Source organism: Lontra canadensis, unplaced genomic scaffold, assembly GCF_010015895.1.
Source record: "Lontra canadensis isolate GAN:19392208 unplaced genomic scaffold, GSC_riverotter_1.0 scaffold38, whole genome shotgun sequence".
NCBI classification, from domain to species: domain Eukaryota; kingdom Metazoa; phylum Chordata; class Mammalia; order Carnivora; family Mustelidae; genus Lontra; species Lontra canadensis.
The window spans coordinates 5,877,366-5,898,892 of NW_022631032.1; the positions used below are offsets into that span (position 1 = coordinate 5,877,366).

The 21,527-nt window shown below is 37.7% G+C and overlaps 1 protein-coding gene across 1 annotated transcript in view; it reads left to right on the forward strand.

Moving 5' to 3' along the window:
* The window catches only part of HACD2 (3-hydroxyacyl-CoA dehydratase 2), a 120,121-nt gene that overhangs the window by 69,395 nt on the left and 29,199 nt on the right, over positions 1-21,527 (forward strand). Inside the window, exon 4 of the mRNA XM_032869499.1 lies at positions 16,829-16,917. Coding sequence (XP_032725390.1) covers positions 16,829-16,917 — 89 coding nt within the window. The remainder of the gene's footprint in view (positions 1-16,828; positions 16,918-21,527) is intronic.

Consider the following 21,527-nt stretch of genomic DNA (forward strand, 5'->3'; position numbering starts at 1 on the left):
GAGATTAGCTTGAATGTAAAAGAAAATATTTAAGAAAATTCCTGTTTAAAATTGGATTAGATCAGTGTCAGAATTATCTTTTTGTTGGTGCCAAAGTTTCATTTCTCATTAAGAGTAATGATTTTATTAATTTTGAAATCTAATTCTTGTGTTTTCAGGAGTTCAAGCAATGTGGAAAAGTACAAAGAGCAAAGTTTACAAATGACTCCAAATTCTACCTTTTTAGAACTAATCTTCATTAGTATTAGATAAATACCATTCTGGAGAAGGTTTCCTTCACATATATATTAAGCAAAGAAAAAAGTAAATGGATAGAAGAATCAAGATAAGTTCATACTATACCTGCTATTTTTCGTTAAATCGCTGTTCTTATTAAAATATATAAAATCTTTTTACCATGAGTTATACTATTAAAAGTCCCTTGAAGTTTAACAAAAAGTTACAAAAATTTAGTTCAGAATTACATTTGGCTATATTTTAGTTTTAGGTAGTATCTCCTAATTCTATTAAGAAAATCAGTATTCTCACTTCTCCTTCCATCTCTTCTTCCCTGGCTCCCATTTTAAAATTATATTACTAATATATTATTATGGTTTGTGACCATTTATAATATGTTCTGTGGCCATAGTTAGCATAATTGTTTAGTCTTAGCTTTATATTTGAATGGATTCATTGCCTACTCTGGACCCATTGACCATGACTTCTCCATTCCTGAATTCCTTATTTTGATTCATCTCTTGTTTGGCTGATTTTTTGAGAGCATATGTTTCTTAAGAACATTGGTTGCATGGGCATTTTGTGGCAAGTTCTTTCATATTTAGTGATGTTTATCTTTTGCCCTTGTGCTAGGGTGACATCTTGGGCTGGGTATAATATTCTTGAACATACTTTCTTTCCCTCAGACCTTTGTAGTATTGTTTCATTGTCTTCTGACATTGGATGTTGCTGTGGGGAAGTCTGAAGCCAGGCTGATTTTCTTGCTGCTTTGTAGGTAACTTACTTTTTTTTTTTGGTCTGGATCCCCCAAGAAATTTTTTGGTTTTACTCATTCACTATCAGGTTTTTTGTTTGTTTGTTTGTTTGTTTGTTTGTTTTCTGGAACACAGTGTGTTCTTTCAGTACAAATTTAGTTCTTATATTTCTTGGATTATACCCCTGAATAATCTGTTCCATATATTTTCTGTTCCATATATTGTGTTCTCTACTTTGGGGATAAAATTATTCTTTTGTTGGATTGCCTTTATTTTCCATAATTATTATCTCCTTTCCAGTTGTTTTAATTTTTTACTTTACCCTAGACATAATGCATACATTATTATTTTCTTTTCTTATATTAGATTTGTATTGTTGCCATGCCTCTCTATATTTCTAAAGTGTGAGCAGCCCTGTGCAGCCATTTTATTTGCTCTGATAGGGATGTTACTGAGTTCTCCCTGGTTGCATTTCCACAATGTTTATTCAGTTGTTTTCCCCACTGAGCTACAATTTAGGATTGGAGTTATCCTGTTTTACATATTTTTCTGCATGCTGAGGACATAGAGGGATAGGGCTTAGGAGAGTGTATAGATATTAAGACAAAGTCTCAGGAATTAAAACAGTATATGTATATGTATTGCTGAAGAAAGGTCTTCAGGGTATTTTTTAAGGGAAGGAAAGCAGAGTATAGAACAATGTGTATAAAATGCTACCATTACATAAAAAGTTGGAAAAAAGGCTGGGTATAAATATATCTTTATGCATTCACTTACATGTTTATTGTTCTATACCTAGAATATATCTCTGGAGTGATTGACAAGGAATTAATAATTAGTTTCTTGTGGAAAAGGCACCTGAATGGTAGTAGGATGGGATTGGGAGGGAGACTTTTCTCTGTATATCTTTTTATACTTTTTTAAATTTTGAACAGTGCAAATGAATTACTTATTTAAAAACACATGAGCTCTTCCTTCCTTTCTCAGATTTAATTGCTCCATGCTGGGATTCTGCCACCTCATAAAATGTGTATCCCATTCCCATAGGGAACTCTGTGCCAGTCCTGCAGCTCAGTGTGGGATTGGGAGGGCTTGGCTTCCATGAAGGGCCCCTGGCCAGTCACATCTTCCACTTTGCCATCACATTCCAGCCTCCATGTCTGTCACACTCCACTCAGAAATTTGTGTTTCTCTCTAAATCTGAACCTGTTGGTGAAGAGTCTCAAAATTGTGTTGATTCACCACTATCACTTTTGGGAGATGGGGCTAGAGTAGGAGGTGCGCAATAATCTTTCCTTTTTTGGCTAGAACTTTTAAAAATATATGGTGTACAGTTGTTACCCAATTCCTTTTTGGTTGCTGCTGGTGAGTGTTGTTTTTGTTAGTGAATATTGCTACTTTTAGATCTATGGATTTGGTATTTGGGTAGGGAGATTCTGGCTTCAGTTGCCATCATTTAGTTTAGTTACTGGCACCAGCTTTGTGTCTCCTGCCTTGCTTTGGTCTGGCCTGCATTACGCATGTATTCCTTGATGATTGATGACTGCCTCCTTTTCTGTTTGTGGGCTCCAGCTGAACACTGTCCTGCTCTGCTCCCAACCTGCCTGACCATACCAGACTTGCAAACCAGTTTTGGTCGTTAGTAGCTAATCTCCTAAGCCCACTAACCTGTTCCATCTGAGGGCTGTTCCGAACAGGGAGGATTTCCGGTGCTGCCGACTTCTGCCAGGCGCAGGGAGTCCTCAGAGCACCCTGGTTCTGGAGAATCACTCTTTGCCAGATCCCCTTTATACAGCTTTTGCTTAGCATGCGCGCATGCGTGCGCATACCCCACACATATAAATGCTTGTGTTTCTTTTATCTGCCATGTTTTGCTTCAAAAGTTCATTGCTGTTTCAACATAAATTCCCGTAATTATTTCTCAAGTTATAACCTCGTCTTGCCAAAGATGTGCCTTGCTGATAGAGAAATTTTTCTGAAACCAAGAAGTGATCATGCCATTCTGTTTACAGATGTTTAGTTGCCTCACATCGCCTTCAGGAAAAAGGCCTAAAAATAAGAGCTATCCCAAACCAAATCAGTTAAAGCCTGAGAGTTTTAAGTTCATGAGGGCAGGGGACGAATCTCATTTACCATTATATCCCCAGCATGGAAAATAGTACTTGGCACAGAGTAGGTACTCCAGAAACATTTGTTGAATTCAATTAATAAGTAATAGATGCCTAGTAAGTCCTTTTTTAATGAATTTTGTTCTAGTGATGGCTTACTGATAAGATTGCAGAATCTCTCTTCTGAAAACAACCAACTTAAGTAATCAACAACCAAAAATCTGAGGTGTAGATAGTTTTAACATGCTGTGTCATTGTGTTCAAATAAGGGATAATGGCATAATAAATGCAGTCACATTGAGACTGACTGCAAGAAGTCTAGAAAAGAAAGAGGATCCAGTCTGTCTGTACTCCTCATTCCACAAGAGTTTGTGAAAACTTCTACAAGAAATATAATAATGTAGTATGCTTCAGATTTGACTTGGAACTTTCTGACTCCCATATTGAAAAGGGCAACTGAGAATATAACACTGTATGTTAACTACACTAAAACTAAAGTAAAATAATAAAAGAAAAAAAGGAAAGGGCAAGTTACAGAAATCCTATCAGACTGGAGAGGTGTAAATATTGCTTATTTCTAAAGCAGACTTCCCACGTAGGGCTAATGTAAGGGCATTGCGTGATAAAGTGGATATTATACTGCATGCATTTCCTATAGCAAATAATGATTTTTTTAATAGTTCCTCATGAAATTGAACTGACAATTACAATACACCCAACTCACTGATAATCAGTTCTATTCAGAGCAAAGATGATGCTATCTATGTGGCCTTCTGTTGTTGGCCTGACTTACCTCCAAGAATAAACTTGGAGATACTGGCCTTCAGATGGTCTTCCTTATATAAAGGGTACTTCTTCCTACTGGCCTTTTGACTGGTCCAGTAGAGCAGGCATTTTAAGATTGGGTTGTCAGGCTAGAGCCAAAACTTCTGTTTGCTGGGCGATCAGTTGAAGTAGGTTCATATGCCATAGAAACCAAGTGAGCTTTGGTATGAATGACATCATTTGGAAATTCAGGTGCCTAAATGGGCAGTTTCCTGAATAGGGAATTTCGGGGAGCACCTGCAGGCAAAGCCAGGAACATCTCTGCATTTGCATCAAATTAGAAAGCATTGAGCAGCTTTTTATTCCTAACTTATTAAGATTTAAATTTACTGGCTTTTTACTCCCTAACTTACTAAGATTTAAATTTACTCTGGAGGGGTAGGTTAAAGCAGCTAGGCTTGTATGCTCTTGGTGGGAGTGTATATTGATACAATTGTTTTGGAAAGCAATTTGGCAATGTATTTCAAGATCTTTAAAGGCATTCATAGAATTTGACCTAGTAGTTCTACTTCTGGGAACTATCCCAAGGAAATAATTCTTTAAAAAAATTGTTTTTTTCTAAGCCTCAGAAATTTTTAAGTATTATTTTTAATACTTTATTACTTCATTTATAATATCAAGAAATTTAAGTAATTTAAATGTTTCACAGAAGGAGAATAGATAAATATATTCTACTCAAAGGAATATATTAGGACTCAAGCTAAAATATTTTTAAGAATATGTTGTAAGAAATTTTCTCAAAATGTTAAGTGAAAAAAGCAAACTACAAAGAGTGTAAACAATAGAAGTTGAACTGTATTTAAAAATATACTTAGAAGAGAGGACGCCTGGGTGGCTCAGTTGGTTAAGCATCTGCCTTCAGGCTCCAGTCATGATCCCAAGATCCTGGGAACAAGTCCCACATCAGGTTCCTTGCTCAGCAGGGAGCCAGCTTCTCCCCCTGCCTGCAGCTCCCCCTGCTTTTCTACGCTCTGTCTCTGACATAACAAATTTTTTAAAAGTCTTTAAAAGTGAATAAACACACACACACACACACACACACACTTAAAAGAAAAGAATGGTGGGAAATATACCTAAGGAATAAATGTTCTTGGCTATTAAATCTTACTTTAAAACAAAATATGATAATTTTTGATTAGCACTTTCAAAAGGAAGACATATAGAAATCTTCATATTCCCTAGGAAAGGGAGCTCTAGAGTAAAGAAGGTTTCCACTGAATTGCAGTTGTCATCCCTCAGAGCAACCAGATCCTTCATTGAAGTCACACTTCCTAATAAGCATTCTGATTTCCATAGGAGGAAAACAGTGCCCCTAGATGAAGGTCTCTAAAATCCCAACTCTTCAGTTATTATTACGAAGGCTGTACTTCTTCTGTTGTAAGTGAATAAAATGACATTTTGGTTTATTAGCTAGACTCCTCTGGATCTGATTGGCCTGAACCAGTCTCCCAAGAGCCTCATTTTTGCTCATGAGTGGGATTAAATGGTTTATTGAACTTGGAAATCTGAGGTCCAGATCCTGGACTTCTTGATTCCCACCAAAGTGTATCAGTAAGCCTGGAGCACTGGTCACTCCATTAACAGTCTAACCCATTGTTTCAATGGCAAAAGAAGAAAGCAGAAATGAAATGGAAAATAATATTTTTTATGTGATGAGCTAGTCTTTGAGTTAAAAAAAGAAGAAACTAGAAATACTGGTGGTCTTTCCTTAAGCAGCAAATGCTTAAGAACTCATTTAGGAAAGCCTTTGATTATTGGTCTTTAGTTTTTCTGGTAATGTAATCTATAGTATAATCTGGCTAAGTATATTCACTTCATATTTGACTCACTGATTGAGCTTCTTTAGCAGTATTACATATTATATCACCAGGCTTTGTGTGTAACTCATATATTTATTTTTTTTATAAAGGCTTTATTCACATATAATTCACAAATAAAATTCACCCATTTTGAGTATATAATTCAGTATTCACAGAGTTGTGCAACCATCATCACAATCGATTTTAGAACATTTTCATCAGCCCAAAAAGAAACCCAATACCCATTAGCAGTTGCTCCCAGTTTCCCTCCTAACCTTCTAGCCCCAATTAACCACTGATCTGTTTTCTGTCTCTATATTTGTCTATTCTTGACTTTTCATATAAACCAAATCACGTAACGTGTGGTCTTTTGTCACTAGGTTCTTCAGTCAGTTTGTTTTCAAAGTTTATCAATATTATACTATGTATCAGTACTTCATTTCTTTTTTATTATTCATTTCTTCTTACTTTATTTCTAAGGTTCCATTGAGTTTCTTTCTAAGATATTATGTTCGATTGATCCATTCATCTGTTTTTTAGACATTTCGATTGTTTCCAGTTTGGGGCTGAGATGAATGCCACTATGAACATTCACTGCCAGTGTTTGTGTGGGCATGTGTTTTTATTTTTCTTGGGTACATATGTACCTAGGAGGAGAATTGCTGGGCCATATGGTCATTCCATATGTAACATTTTGAGGTACTCTCAGACAGTAGCCATACCATTTTACATTTCTAATGGCAATGTCTGAGGGTTCCAGTATCCCCACATCCTGCCAGTGCTTGTTATTCTCTGTAATAATGTATGTGATGATTGTAGCCATCCTAGTGAAGTATATCTCTCATTGTGGTTTTGATTTACAGTTCCCTGTTGACTGATGATTTGAGCATCTTTTCATGTCTTTATTATCCATTTGCATATCTTCTTTGGAGAAATGTCTATTCAGATTCCCTGCCCATTTTTTAATTGGGTTATTTGTCTTTTATTATTAACTTGTAAGAATTCTTTATTTGGGGGCCACTTGGGTGGCTCGTTTGGGTAAGCATGTGACTCTTGATTTTGGCTCATATCGTGATCTCAAGATTGTGAGATTAAGCCCTGTGTCACACTTCTCTTTGGGCGTGAAGGCTGATTAAAATTCTCTTGCTCTCTTACCCTCTGCACCTCTCTTCCCTCTCTTTTTCTCTCTCTCCCTCTCTAAAAAAAAAAATTAAGTATTAAAAAAATTTTTTAATCCTCTTTTTTGGATATAAGTCCTTTATTATATACAATTCATAGATATTTTCTCCTGTATGTTGTCTTTTCACTTTTTGATAGTATCATTTGAAGCCCAGAAGTTTTAAATTTTGATGTCTATTTTTTTGTGTGTGTGCTTTTGGTGTCATAGCTAATAAACTGTTGCCTAATCCAAGGTCACAAAGATTTACATTTATGTGTTCTTCCTCTTTTTTTTTTTAATTTTTAATACAATCTTTTAAAAGAAGGCGATCATTTTTTATTAAAGACATCATTTGAATTTTATCTTTGCTAAAATGCTGGGGAAGAGGAGCAGAGTTTTTAATTAACATAATTTATTATTGGTTTCAGATGTACAGGTCTGTGATTCATCACTATTATAAAATACCCAATGCTCATTACATCATATGCACTCCTTAATGTCCACCACCCAGTTACCCCATCCCTCCCTCCCCGACCCCTCCAGCAACCTTCAGTTCCTATGATTAAGAGTCTCTTACGGTTTGTCTCCCTCTCTGGTTTCATCTTGTTTTATTTTTTTCTTCTCTTCTCCTATGATCCTCTGTTTTATTTCTTAAATTCCACATATCAGTGAGATCATGTAATAGTTATCTTTCTCTGATTGACTTATTTTACTTAACATAATAACCTCTAGTTCCATCCACTTCATTGCATATGGCAAGATTTTGGGTTTTTTGGTGGCTGAGTAATATTCCATTGTGTGTGTGTGTGTGTGTGTGTGTATATATATATATACCACATCTTCTTTATCCATTCATCTGTCAATGAACATCTGGGTTCTTTCCATAGTTTGGCTATTGTGGACATTGCTGCTATAAACATTGGGGTGCAAGTGCCCCTTTGGATCACTACATTTGTATCTGGTACAGTATACTGGGTAAATACCAAGTAGTGCAATTGCTGGGTCATAGGGTAGCTCTATTTTCAACTTTTTGAGGAACCTCCATACTGTTTTCTAGAGTGGCTGCACCAGCTTGCATTTCCACCAACAGTGGAGGAGGGTTCCCTTTCTCTGCACCCCCACCAACATCTGTCATTTCCTGACTTGTTAATTTTAGCCATTTTGACTGGTGTGAGGTGGTATCTCACTGTGGCTTTGATTTGTATTTCCCTGATGCCAAGTGATGTGGAGCATTTTTTCATGCGTCTATTGGCCATTTGTATGTCTTCTTTGAAGAAATGTCTCTTCATGTCTTCTGTCCATTTCTTGATTGGGTTATTTGTTCTTTGGATGTTGAGTTTCATAAGTTCTTTATAAATTTTGGATACTAGCCCTTTATCTGATAAGACTTTTGCAAATATCTTCTCCCATTCTGTCGGTTATCTTTTGGTTTTGTCAACTGTTTCCTTTGCTGTGCAAAAGCTTTTTATCTTGATGAAGTCCCAGTAGTTCATTTTTGCCTTTGTTTCCCTTGCCTTTGGAGATGTTTCTAGCAAGAAGTTGCTGTGGCCAAGGTTGAAGATGTTGCTGCCTGTGTTCCCTTTTAGGATTTTGATGGATTCCTGTTTCACATTTAGGCCTTTCATCCATTTTGAGTCTATTTTTGGGAATGGCATAAGGGAATGGTCCAGTTCCATTCTAATGCATGTGGCTGTTCAATTTTCCCAACACCATTTGTTGAAGAACTGTCTTTTTTCCATTGGATATTCTTTCCTGCTTTGTTGAAGATCAGTCAACCATAGAGTTGAGGGTCCATTCCTGGGCCCTCTATTCTGTTCCATTGATCTATGTGTCTGTTTTTGTGCCAGTACCATACTATCTTGATGATTACAGCTTTGAAATAGAGCTTGAAATCTGACATTGTGATGCCACCAGTTTTGGTCTTATTTTTCAACATTCCTTTGGCTATTTGGGGTCTTTTCTGGTTCCATACAAATTTTAGGATTATTTGTTTCAGCTCTGTGAAAAATGTTGATGGCATTTTGATAGGGATTGCATTGAAACTATAGATTGCTCTAGGTAGCATAGACATTTTAACAATACTTGTTCTTCCAATCCATGAGTATGGAATATTTTTCCATTTCTTTGTGTCTTTCTCAATTTCTTTCATGAGCTTTCTATAGTTTTCAGAGTATAGATCCTTTGCCTCTTTGGTTAGGTTTATTCCTAGGTATCTTACGGTTTTGGGCGCAATTGTAAATGGAATGACTCCTTAATTTTTTCATTCTTCTGTCTCATTGTCAGTGTATAAAAATGCAACTGATTTCTGTGCAATGATTTTATATCCTGCCACTTTGCTGAATTCCTGTATGAGTTCTGCCAATTTTTGGGTGGAGTCTTCTGGGTTTCCTCATGTCATCTGCAAAGAGTGAGCGTTTGACTTCTTCTTTGCCGATTTGGATGACTTTAATTTCTTTTTGTTGTCTGATTGCTGAGGCTAGGACTTTCAGGGCTATGTTGAACAGCAGTAGTGATAGTAGACATCTCTGTCATGTTCCTGACCTTAGGGGACAAAAATCTCAGTTTTTGCCAAATGAGAATGATATTTGCTATAAGCTTTTCATAAATGGCTTTTATGCTATTAAGGTATGTTCCCTCTGTCCTTCCACTGTGTAGGGTTTTAATCAAGAAAGGATGCTGTACTTTATCAAATGCTTTTTCTGCATCTCTTGAGAGAATCATATGGTTCTTGTCCTTTCTTTTATTTATGTATTGTATCACATTGATTTGTGGATGTTGAACCACTCTTGCAGCCCAGGAATAAATCCCACTTCCTTGTGGTGAATAATCCTTTTAATGTACTGTTGGGTCCTATTGGCTAATATTTTGGTGAGAATTTTTGCATCCGTCTTCATCAGGGATATTGGTCTGTAGTTCTTCATTTTGGTGGGGTCTTTGTCTGGTTTTGGGATCAAGGTAATGCTGGCCTCATAGAGTTTGGAAGTTTTCCTTCCATTTCTATTTTTTTAAACATTTTCAGAAGAATAGGTATTAATTCTTCTTTAAATGTTTGGTGGAGGGGCGCTTGGGTGGGTCAATCATTGTGTCTGCCTTCGGCTAAGGTCATGATCCCAGGGTAATGGGATCAAGCCCCGCATGGAGCTCCCTGCTCGGCAGGAAGCCTGCTTCTCCCTCTCTCATTCCACTGCTTGTGTTCCCTCTCTCTCTGTGTCTCTCTTTGTCAAATAAATGAATAAAATCTTTAAAAATAAATAAGTGAATGAATGAATGAATGAATGTTTGGTGGAATTCCCTCTGGGAAGCCATCCAGCCCTAGACTCTTGTTTATTGGTAGTTGTTGTTGTTGTTTTTTAAGATTTTATTTATTTATTTGACAGAGAGACACAGCAAGAGAGGGAACACAAGCAGGGGGAGTGGGGGAGGGAGAAACAGGCTCCCCGCTGAGCAGAGAGCCCGATTCGGGGCTCGATCCCAGGACCCTGGGATTATGACCTGAGCTGAAGGCAGATGCTTAACAACTGAGCCACCCAGGCATCCCTGTTGGGAGATTTTTTATTACTACTTCAAATTCCATAGTTTGCAGTCCCTAGGAATGCATCCATTTCTTCCAGATTGTCTAGTTTGTTGCCATTTGTTGCTCATAATATGTTTATAATTGTTTGTATTTCTTCAGTGTTGGTTGTGATCTCTCCTCTTTCATTCATGATTTTTATTTATTTGGGTCCTTTCTTTTTTTGTTAAGTCTGGCTAGGGGGTTATCAGTCTTACTAATTCTTTCAAAGAACCAGCTCCTATTTTTGTTGATCTGTTCTACTGTTCTTTTGGTTTCTATTTCATTGATTTCTCCTCTAATCTTTATTATTTCTCTTCTTCTGCTGGATTTAGGCCTTACTTGCTGTTCTTTCTCCAGGTTTTTTTAGTTGTAAGGTTAGTTTGTATAGTTGAGACCTTTCTTATTTCTTGAGAAAGGCTTGTATCACTATATATTTCCCTCTTAGGACCACCTTTGCTGCATCCCAAAGATTTTGAATTTGTGTTTTCATTATCATTCATTTCCATGAATTTTTAAAAATTCTTCTTTAATTTCCTTGTTGACCCATTCATTCTTTAGTAGGATGCTCTTTTGAGTCCTTTCCAACTTTCCGCTTGTGATTGAGTTCCAGTTTCAAAGCACTGTGGTCTAAAAATATGCAGGGAATGATCCCAGTCTTTGGTACTGGTTGAGACCTGATTTGTGACCCAGGATGTTACCTATTCTGAAGAATGTTTCATGTACACTTGAGAAGAATATGTGTTCTGTTGCTTTAGGATGGAATGTTCTGAATATATCTGTGAAGTCCCTCTGGTCCAGTGTGTCATTCAAAGCCCTTATTTCCTGGTTGGTCTTCTGCTTAGATGATCTGTCCATTGTAGTTAAGGGGGTTTTAAAGTCCCCAACTATTATTGTATTATTATCAATGTGCTTCTTTAATTTTATTATTAATTGGCTTATATAATTGGCTCCTCCCATGTTAGGAGCATAAATACATATAATTGGTAATTTTCTTGTTGAATAGACCCTTTAATTAATGTTTTTCCTCGTCTCTTTTTACAGCATTTGGGGTTTTTTGGGGTTTTTTTAAGATTTTATTTATTTATTTGAGAGAGAGAGAGCAGGAGAGTAGAGAGGTCAGCAGGAGAAGCAGACTCCCTGCCAAGCAAGGAGCCCGATGTGGGACTCAATCCTGGGTCTCCAGGATCATGACCTGAGCCGAAGGCAGTTGCCTAACCAACTGAGCCACCCAGGCACCCCCAGCCTTTGGGTATTTTATATAATTTTTTTTTATTATGTTGTGTTAGTCACCATACAGTACATCATTAGTTTTTGATGTAGTTTTCCATGATTCATGGTTTGCATATAACACCCCGTGCCCCATGCAATACATGCCCTCCTTAATACCCATCACCAGGCTCACCCATCTCCCCACCTCTTCCCCTTTCTATTACCTGTAAAGTGACTGTTACTGTATTTGTCTCTGTTCCTTTCTGATCTATGTTAATTTTGGGCTCTTTCCTTAGAGGATCCCTTTTAATAGTTCTTGTAGGGCTGGTTTGGTGGTCACAAATCCTTTAAGTTTCTGTTCGTCCTGGAAGATTTTTTTATCTATCCTTCTATTTTGAATAACATCCTAGCTGAATAAAGTATTCTTGGCTGCGTATTTTTCTCTTTTAGCTCCCTGAATATATCATGCGAGTCCTTTTTGGCCTGCTGGGTCTCTGTGGACAGGTCTGCTGCCCATCTAATGTTTCTCCCTTGTAGGTTACAGATCTTTTGCCCCTATCTGCTTTCAGGATTTTCTCTTTGTCTCTGAGATTTGTAAGTTTCACTATCATTTGTCAGGGTGTTGACCTGTTTTTATTGATTTCGAGGGGCGTTCTCTCTGCCTCCTGGACTTTGATGCTTGCTCCTTGCCGAGATTAGGAAGTTCTCCACTATAATTTGCTCCAGTATGCCTTCCGCCTCTGTCTCTCTTTCCTCTTCTTCTGGGTTCCCAGTTATTCTAATACTGTTTCACTTTATGGCATCACTTATCTCTCGAATTCTCCCTTCTTGATCCGGTAGTGGTTTATCTCTCTTTTTCTCAGCTTTTTTATTCTCTATCATTTGGCCTTCTATATCACTAATTCTCACTTCTGCCTCATTTATCCTAGCAGTTAGAACCTCCATTTTTTATTGCATCTCATTAATAGCCTTTTTGATTTCAACTTGGTTAGATTTTAGTTCTTTTATTTCTCCAGAAAGGGATTCTCTAGTGATTCCTATGCTTTTTGCTCTTTTTCTGTCTTCTATGCTTTTTTCAAGCCTAGCTAATATCTTTATAATCATTATTCTGAACTCTAGTTCTGACATATTACTTAATGTCCATACTGATTAGGTCCCTGGCAGTCAGTACTGCCTCTAATTATTATTTTTTTTTGAGGTGAATTTTTCTGTCTTGTCATTCTGTCCAGAGAAGAACAGATGAACAAGAGAACAGAATACTAAAATGGCAACAATAACCCCAGAAAAATATACACTAAACAAATCAGAAGAGACCCAAAACCAGGAGGAAAAAAAGAATATAATTAGACATGTGAGCAGAATAGAGCAATACATTGGATTCTGTGTGTATTTTGGTCTCTTTTTTAGAAAGCTAGATCCCAAAATTGTAAAGAAGAAAATCTTCTACATGTACAAAAATAAAATTAACTACAGTGAAACGATAGAATGTAATGTAAAATTAAAAGACAAGAAAAAGCAAAAGAGGAAAAAAAACCCAAGAACAAAACAAAAAAAAACAAAACAAAAAAAAAAAGGAAGGGATATAAATAAACAGGTGAACAGGGCAGAGCAATACACTATCTCCTGAGTGTCTTTTGGTCAGTTTGTTAGAAGAAACTACATCTCAAAATTGTGAAGAAAGAAAAACTTACATATACAAAAATAAAACTAAGTACATTGAAAGGATAGAATGTAAAAAACAAAAATAATGGAAGAAAAAAACAAAAAAGAGAATATGATCAGATCTATGTGCATAGAACAGAGTCATATACAAGATTTTGGGTGTATTTTGGTCTATTGGAAGAAACTGCATCCCAAAAATTGTAAAGAAAGAAAAAAAGTGTGTGTGTATATATATGTGGATGATCAAATACAACGAAGGGATAGAATATAACTGTAAAAATGAAAATAAAGATGTAAAAAAAGAGTTGATAAAGTAAGAAATTGGTTGAAAAAGGAAAGGAAAAAAATTAAAGTTGACAGACTAAGAATCATGGGGAAATAAACCATGCATTCTATATGCTATATTCCCCTAGGGCTGGAGTTTTGCAGTTCTCATTGATCTGGAAACTTGGTCTTGGCTGGATGTTCTTGCTGCTCTTCTGGGGGAGGGGCCTATTGCATTGATTCTGAAGTGTCTTTTCCCCAGGTGGAATTGCACCATCCTTGCTGGGGGCCAGGCTAAGTTATCTGCTCCACTTTGCTCTATGTGCCTTTTATTCCCTGAAGGCTTTTGGTATAGCTTTCGAAGATGAGAATGAAAATGACAACCTTCCAGTCTCTGGCCCCAGAGCCAGAGCTCTGGGCCCGACCTCTCAGAGAACCCTCAGATAAAGCAATCAGTCACTCCTGTCCCCCTGGCCTTCATCCGCAATCCCGGCCTGTGACCGAGTGTTTCTCTCTCAGGCACGCAGCCCTGTTTGGAGTCTCCAAACCCTGCGGACTCCTTCCTCCTGGGTGAGGAAGGTGGGGTCTTGCTAGTTCTGCTTGTTGGGCATCTGCTCAGAGAGCAGTCACCTAACTGTGCCATAGATCAAGGTTATGGCAGCCCTGAGCTGAGAGCCCACAAGTGGACTCACTCTGCAGCCACCTTCCCTATCCTGATCCCTGGGAGCTCTGCCACACTCAGGCACCCCCAGTCTTCCTGTGACCTTGAGGGTCCTGAGACCACACTGTCCCAGCTAGGGTTCCACCCCAACTTAGCCACCTGAGCAACATCCCTCACTGGAGCAGACTTCTAAAAGTTCCGATTTTTGTGTTCTGCTGCTCTATCACTTGCTGGTAGCCAGCTGACGGAGACTCCCTTCCCTCCCCCCTCCCCCCACAGTTAATCTTCCCACGTATCGCCTGGGATTCACTTTTCCACACCTCCTACCTTGCAGAAAGTGGTCGCTTTTCTATTTGTAGAGTTGCAGCTCTTCTTTTCTTAGATCTCCGGTTGAATTCGCAGGTGTTCAAAATGATTTAATAGCTATCTTGCTGAATTCCTGGGACCAGATGAAATCAAAGCCTCCTGCTCCTCCACCATCTTGGACTCCTGCCCCCCCCCCCATTTATCTTTTCTTCTAAGAGTTTTATAGTTTTAACTATTACATTTTGGTTTTTGATCCATTTTGATTTAATTTTTTTTGTATTTGACATAAGGAAGTGTTCTAACTCTATTCTTTTGTATGCAACTATCCAGTTGTCCCAGCACCATTTATTGAAAAGACAGTTATTTTTCCATTGAATTGTCTTGACATCCTTGTTGAAAATCAAGTAACTATAAATGTAAGGATTTATTTCTAGACCGAACTCTATTCCATTGGGCTACATGTCCATGCATTTATTTTTCTTTCATTCATTCTACGAAGATTTATTGAGTATCTTTATATGCCAAGCATTGCTTGACATGTCCATGTTACTTGCTTTTGGGAGCTTAGCTGTTCCTCTTTGAAGCCCAAGCCTTCTTCAAGAAACACATTCTAACAGGATCTTGCATCTCTTTTTCTTAATGAGATATGAAGTGATTTCCTTTCATAGCCATACCCATAGAGACAGTTTTATCTCTGATTTGTACACAGTCTTTTGGCAGTTTGTTTCTCTGTTTTATAAATGTTCAGAAGTCTGAGTGTGGTTTAGAAGGCTTGGAGGAATGAAAATTGGTCTGGGATAGTCCAGTGGATGTAGTGAAGATGAGGTTAGTATTAGAGTGGTAGGAAGATCTGCCACCACGATGAGGGCTCCTGGCAGGTATGGAATGGCCCACATGCAACTTGAAGTGTCCAGGAAGTTGGTAAGTGTAATTGCTGCCAGCAGGAAGCCCAGAGAGAAACCACAGAGAAGTGAGGGTAAAGGAGCCTGCTGGTTTGGGTACCCATAATTCTGCTTCCTGATTTTACTTTAGGAGCATTTCCTACAAGTATAAAGTTACAACAAGAAAATGACACTTACAGATAATGGCTTACTGCTGGGTTTAAGATGACCTAAAGGGGGCAAGAATTTTTTGTAATGGTGGTGGCTCGTGTCTTCATAGGGGTTGTGATTGTAGGAATTGAAAGGAGAAGCCAAAGAAATTTAAAGTTAGCAGAACTTAATGATTTCCAAAAACTAATGATTCCAGTGTTATGACTTCTGGACATTGGAAGGATAATTCTACCAGTGCTTATTTAATGAACAAGGTGAGAATGGTTTAATAAAGACAATAAACTTTGATTATCGTATGCTTATTGGCAACATATTCAAGTGAATTTTAAAAGATAATTTAACCATTAGATAATACCTTGATATATAGTATAGATAATACATGAAATGTAGGAGTTGCTTATGTTCATTAGATACAAATACAGTTGATTTCCCTTCTATAGGTGCTTGTTCATTTTTGAAACCCATATTATAAAATGACCTTTCAGTGTCTAATTTTAGAGGTTAAACAATGGTTTTGTTTTCTCTATATGATAAATGTAAAATATATTGCACTTGGCCAGTGATTTTGAAAGGCTTAAGAAGGGTACCTAGATTCCATGGTATGCTGTTGCCATTAACAATATTGTTCTGGGGGCACCTGGGTGGCTCAGCGGGTTAAAGCCTCTGTCTTCGGCTCAGGTCATGATCTCAGGGTCCTGGGATCGAGTTCCTCGTCAGGCTCTCTGCTCAGCGTGGAGCCTGCTTCCTCCTCTCTCTCTGCCTGCCTCTCTGCCTACTTGTGATCTCTCTCTCTGTCAAATAAATAAATAAAATCTTAAAAAAATATATTGTTCTGGGGGTGGGGGAGGCAATATTAGTGTTCTGGAGGGGGAAAGTTGGGGTTTTGGGTTGTCTTTTATTTTTTTAGATTTTATTTATTTATTTGTCAGAGAGAGAGAGAGCGCACAAGCAGGAGGAGCAGCAGGCAGAGAGAGAAGCAGGCTCCCCACTGAGCAAGGAGCCTGATGCAGAACTCGATCCCAGGACCCTGGGATCATAACTAAGCCAAAGCTAGACGCTTAACTGGCTGAGCCACCCAGGCATCCCTGGAGGAAAAAAGGTTTTAATATTGACTGTACTGAAAGACATTTTATATAAAGTTTCAGTTGCTCAAGATGGTTTTATGTCTTAACATTAAAATTAAATGTTTCAGAAAATGTATTACATGTTGAAACTTAATACAATATATATTTGTTTACCCATCCTAAAATTTCTTTCAGGAATCGTTCCATCTTCTGTTGTCCTGACTTCCTTCCAGGTGATGTCAAGAGTTTTTCTGATATGGGCAGTAACACATAGTGTCAAAGAGGTGAGTGTTTATATAGACTAAAATAAAGTAATACCAGCAGTGCTAGTCAATGCTAGTCAACATTTCTGTTTCATGTGTGTGTTAGGGCTACAGATTGGAACTCTAGGTCATCAGTGTAGCCCAAATGAAATGCATATTCGCTATGAGAATTGGATTACTGGTGGGAAATGTACCCCAAATATGCAGTGTTGTTAAAGAGAAGACTGGTTAAATGATAACGTCCTGCAGGCTTAGTTCCCATAGAGATTTGGACAATATGGATGTGATCTGCACTTCAGTTATATTTTTGGGGTATCTTGTTTATTTTAGCATACTAAACTGGACATCTGCATCCTTATAGTGGAACTGTTGGGGGAGTAGGGGGTATTAATTCAGTCCGGAGCAGTCCTCTTTATAGGACCAGGAGAAACAAACTTGTTTCCACCCCACCCACCAGGATTAATGGAATTCTCAAACGTACTGACTCTAGTGGTTCTGGAAGGGAAGTGCTCTGCAGGGGACGTGGGGTGGTACGTACCCCCAGCAGGCCCAAGGATACTGGGAGAAAGCCAGCAGTACGGTCAGTGTGAATCGACAACCAAGCTTCATTTCCCAGTATGGAGAAGGAGATTGTTTTCCTGTATGTTTTTTGCTTTTTAAAAGTCATTTATTTCTTGTTAATGTCACCTTGAGGTAGAGTACCTTTAGTCACCAGGAGGATTCATTTTTCAGTTTTTCTGTCCCAGACACCAGCAGTATTAGAATCTGCGGGGCTCATGAAATGTGCTTATCCATTAGCATTATTCTAATGTTTTCTTTGTCTTCTATTCTCCCAAAACCTCTGTCAAAACATTTTGTTTTTCAGGATTTATTTTGACAGTTTCATTTGAATTTCAGTGAGGTTTTTCTTTTAACTTTTTATTGGCATATGATATACAAACAGAAGAATGCATGTGGGTAATCAGTTTTTAACCAAAGCTGATTAAGCTATTATTTTTGTTACATTCATATGAAATTTGCTGAAGCAAAGGCGTTTTTTAAACTTCTCTCACTTCTGTAAGATATCTAAACTTTATATGCAAGAAGAATGTGAAAATAGTAGTGTACTTTTAAAAAATTTTATTTTGATTCCAGTGTAGTATAGTTAACATACAGTATTATATTAGTTTCAAGTATACAATAATATAGTGATTCAACAATTCTGTACATTACTCAGTGCTCATCCTGATGAGTGTGTTCTTAATCCCCTTCACCTCTTTCACCCATCCCTTCTCTGTTAACCATCTGTTCATCTGTTCGCTACAGTTAAGACTCTGTTTTTTGGTTTGTCCCTTTTTCCTTTGTTCATTTAATCACATACTTTTTAAAAAGTGAGCTCATTTCTTTAAGGAATAAAGTTTTTTTAAAAAGACACATAAATCCTTTTAAAAATGTTTTTTATTTAAATTCAATTTAGTTAATGTATAGCATATTATAAGTTTCAAAGGTAGAATTTAGTGATTCATCAGCTGCATATAAGGGGACTGCTCGTTACATTAAATGCCCTCCTTAATGCCCATCACCGAATTATCCCATATCCCCACCCACTGCCCCTCCAGCAATCCTATAGTCTATAGGTCTATATAGTCCTACAGTCCTACAGTCTATAGCCCTGTAGTCTCTTATGGTTTCCTCCCTCTCTGGTTTTTGTTTTATTTTATTTTTCCTTCCCTTCCCCTATGTTCATCTGTTTTGTTTCTTTAATTCCACATATGAGTGAAATCATGTGGTATTTGTCTTCTCTGACATACTTTGCTTAGCATAATACCCTCTAGTTCCATCCATATTGTTGCCCATGGCAAGGTTTCTTTTCTTTTTTTCTTTTTTTTTTTTTTTTTTGGTGGCTGAGTAATATTCATATATATGTATATATATGTCATATCTTCTTTTTCCATTCATCTGTTGATAGACATCTGGTCTCTTTCCATAGTTTGGCTATTGTGGACATTGCTGCTATAAACACAGAGATGTATTTGCCACTTCGAATCACTATTTTTGTATCCTTTGGATAAATACCCAGTAATACAATTGCTGGGTCGTAGGGTAGCCCTATTTTCAACTTTATGAGGAATCACCATACTGTTTTCCAGAGTGACTGCACCCGTTTGCATTCCCAGCAACAGTGTAAGAGGGTTCCCCTTTCTCCACATCCTTGCCAACATCTGTCATTCCTGACTTATTAATTTTAGCCATTCTTACTGTTGTGAGGTGGTATCTCATAGTGGTTTTGATTTGTGTTTCCCTGATGCTGAATGATATGGAGCATTTTCTCGTGTGCTGTTGGACATTTGTATATCTTCTTTGAAAAAAATGTCTGTTTGTGTCTTCTAGGCATGTATCCTAATGAGGCGAATTGCCCTTTGTTCTCACTCTTGTTTGTTTATGGAGTAAGGGAAAGTTACTTTACTTACAATACCATGTAAGCTCTCCATTTCAAAGTTCTTTCTACAAATCATCATTTTTAACCAGTATTTCTTCCTCCCTTACTTATGTATTTACATTATTTCCTTTTTATTTTAAGTAGCAACTCATTAACTTTCCAATAGTCTCAAGTGATCTAAATTATTTTTCTGATAGGAGCTCATCTGATAGGAGTCTTAAACAGGTAATAATGTAGTTTCAGGAATTAAATGTTAGGTACATGAAGACAGTATTGTCAACTACAGGCTGTGTAATCGCTTTGCCTAAATAATTAGATATTAATTGTCCAGGTGCTAATGCTCCACTGTTAGATTATTTATGGCCTCTGATTTTTTTCTCCTCTCTTCTGCCTTAATGATCACTCTTTTCCTTTTCTCCTTCTGGCAGAGGGGGTAACAGGTAACTCTAAAATGCTTATAATTCCAAGCAGTTCTGTTTGCCATATTACTATTAGCAACATTTGCCAGGATTTCCTGAGTGATCGTTAAGACTGCTTGGCTTAAAAGCTATTAACTGTGAATTACAGACAGGTACGGGGACCTGGCCATTGTCCTCAGTAAACATACTACCTGAGAGATGCATAGATTTGACCATTTCAGATGGTTCATATATAGTGTCCTATTTGAGCTCTGCAGTAAGTTGTACACTTGTTACTTTGCATATTCCAAATTGTTTCTCGGCAACCAAACATACCCAGTTTCCACTATCATTGACATATCATTTTCTTAAGAATGTGGTGCAGTTAATTGTGTTGTCTTTCTGCCATCTCTTGGGCCCTCTTCTTTTCACATACACCCTATTAATTAGTTGACTTGCTCCTTTCTCACATAATTAGGATTCAGTGTTTCTGTTCAGGGATTCATCGTTCTCTTTTCCTTGTTCCCCTTTTCTTTCATTATTTTGTTTTCAGGGTAGATCCCCTCCCAGCTCACCCCAGGTCATCGATAGCTAATGTGAAGAGCCGGCTGCTGTGGCATTTCAGAGGCCAATCTGTGTCACCTGATCCTCAGTCCCTGCTTTTGGCCAAATCCCATTTTTCCTGCCTTAGAGTCTCATATTAGCTATAATTCACTTCGTTCTTTACAACAGTACTTATGGCTTCCCTGCTACACTTCCATTCTTCTGTTTCCTGAAACATCATTGAACTATCCTTATTTCCCTTATATTCAACTCTGTTTATTTTAACAGTGGGAACCACACAACTAACACATAAAGAAATTGATGTCAGAAATAACTGCTTTAGGGGCTCCTGGGTGGCTCAGTGGGTTAAAGCCTCTGCCTTCGGCTCAGGTCATGATCCCAGGGTCCTGGGATCAAGCCCCACATTGGGCTCTCTGCTCAGCAGGGAGCCTGCTTCCTCCTCTCTCTCTGTCTGCCTCTCTGCCTACTTGTGATCTCTGTCTGTGAAATAAATAAATAAAATCTTAAAAAAAAAAAAAAAAGAAATACCTGCTTTATAAAATACATCTCACTTTCTCATAGTAATGTTCAAATTCTTACTCTACTTTCATTCTCTGTTTTTACATCCTATTCCCCTCTAACTTGGTAAGAATTCTTCACATTCATAGCATTATATTTGGATATGGACTCTTTCTACCCCCTTTCTCTGGATTTCTCATGTTTTTCCATGCTCATTCCCCTTGTTTTTCTGTAATTGTACGTGGTGTCCTAAGGTGGGGCTTATATACCTTTTAAGACTAGATGTTACCTTTTTTATATGTGAGATATATTTCCTTTTAACAGGCTTTATAGGACATATAGGACATGCATCTCACTGGTGAGTTTAATTCTCTACCCATGGTTACGTTGGTTACATAAGTTTTGCCGTGTACATCATAGAACCAGAAGGTGACCAGACAGTTTTCTATTATGATATAAAAGGACTCACGCATCAGTTAGTGTGATATCTTGATTGGCAGGATATTAAAGAAATAATTGTGGTCTCTTCATTGAAAAGCTTTTCTTAACTAAGCATTGCAAATAACCTCATTTTTTTCCTTCTAAAGAGCACATATGAGCATAGTAAAGCTTCTGACAAAAGTGACAAGCTCAGGGTGGGACGTAGGGTGTAGGAATCAGCAATTCTAGCTGACCTCTTTCCTTTCCACTTTTCCTATCTGTATCCCAGGCTTGGACTGGCTTCTTCTCCGTCTCTTAGTCAGGCTGGCCAC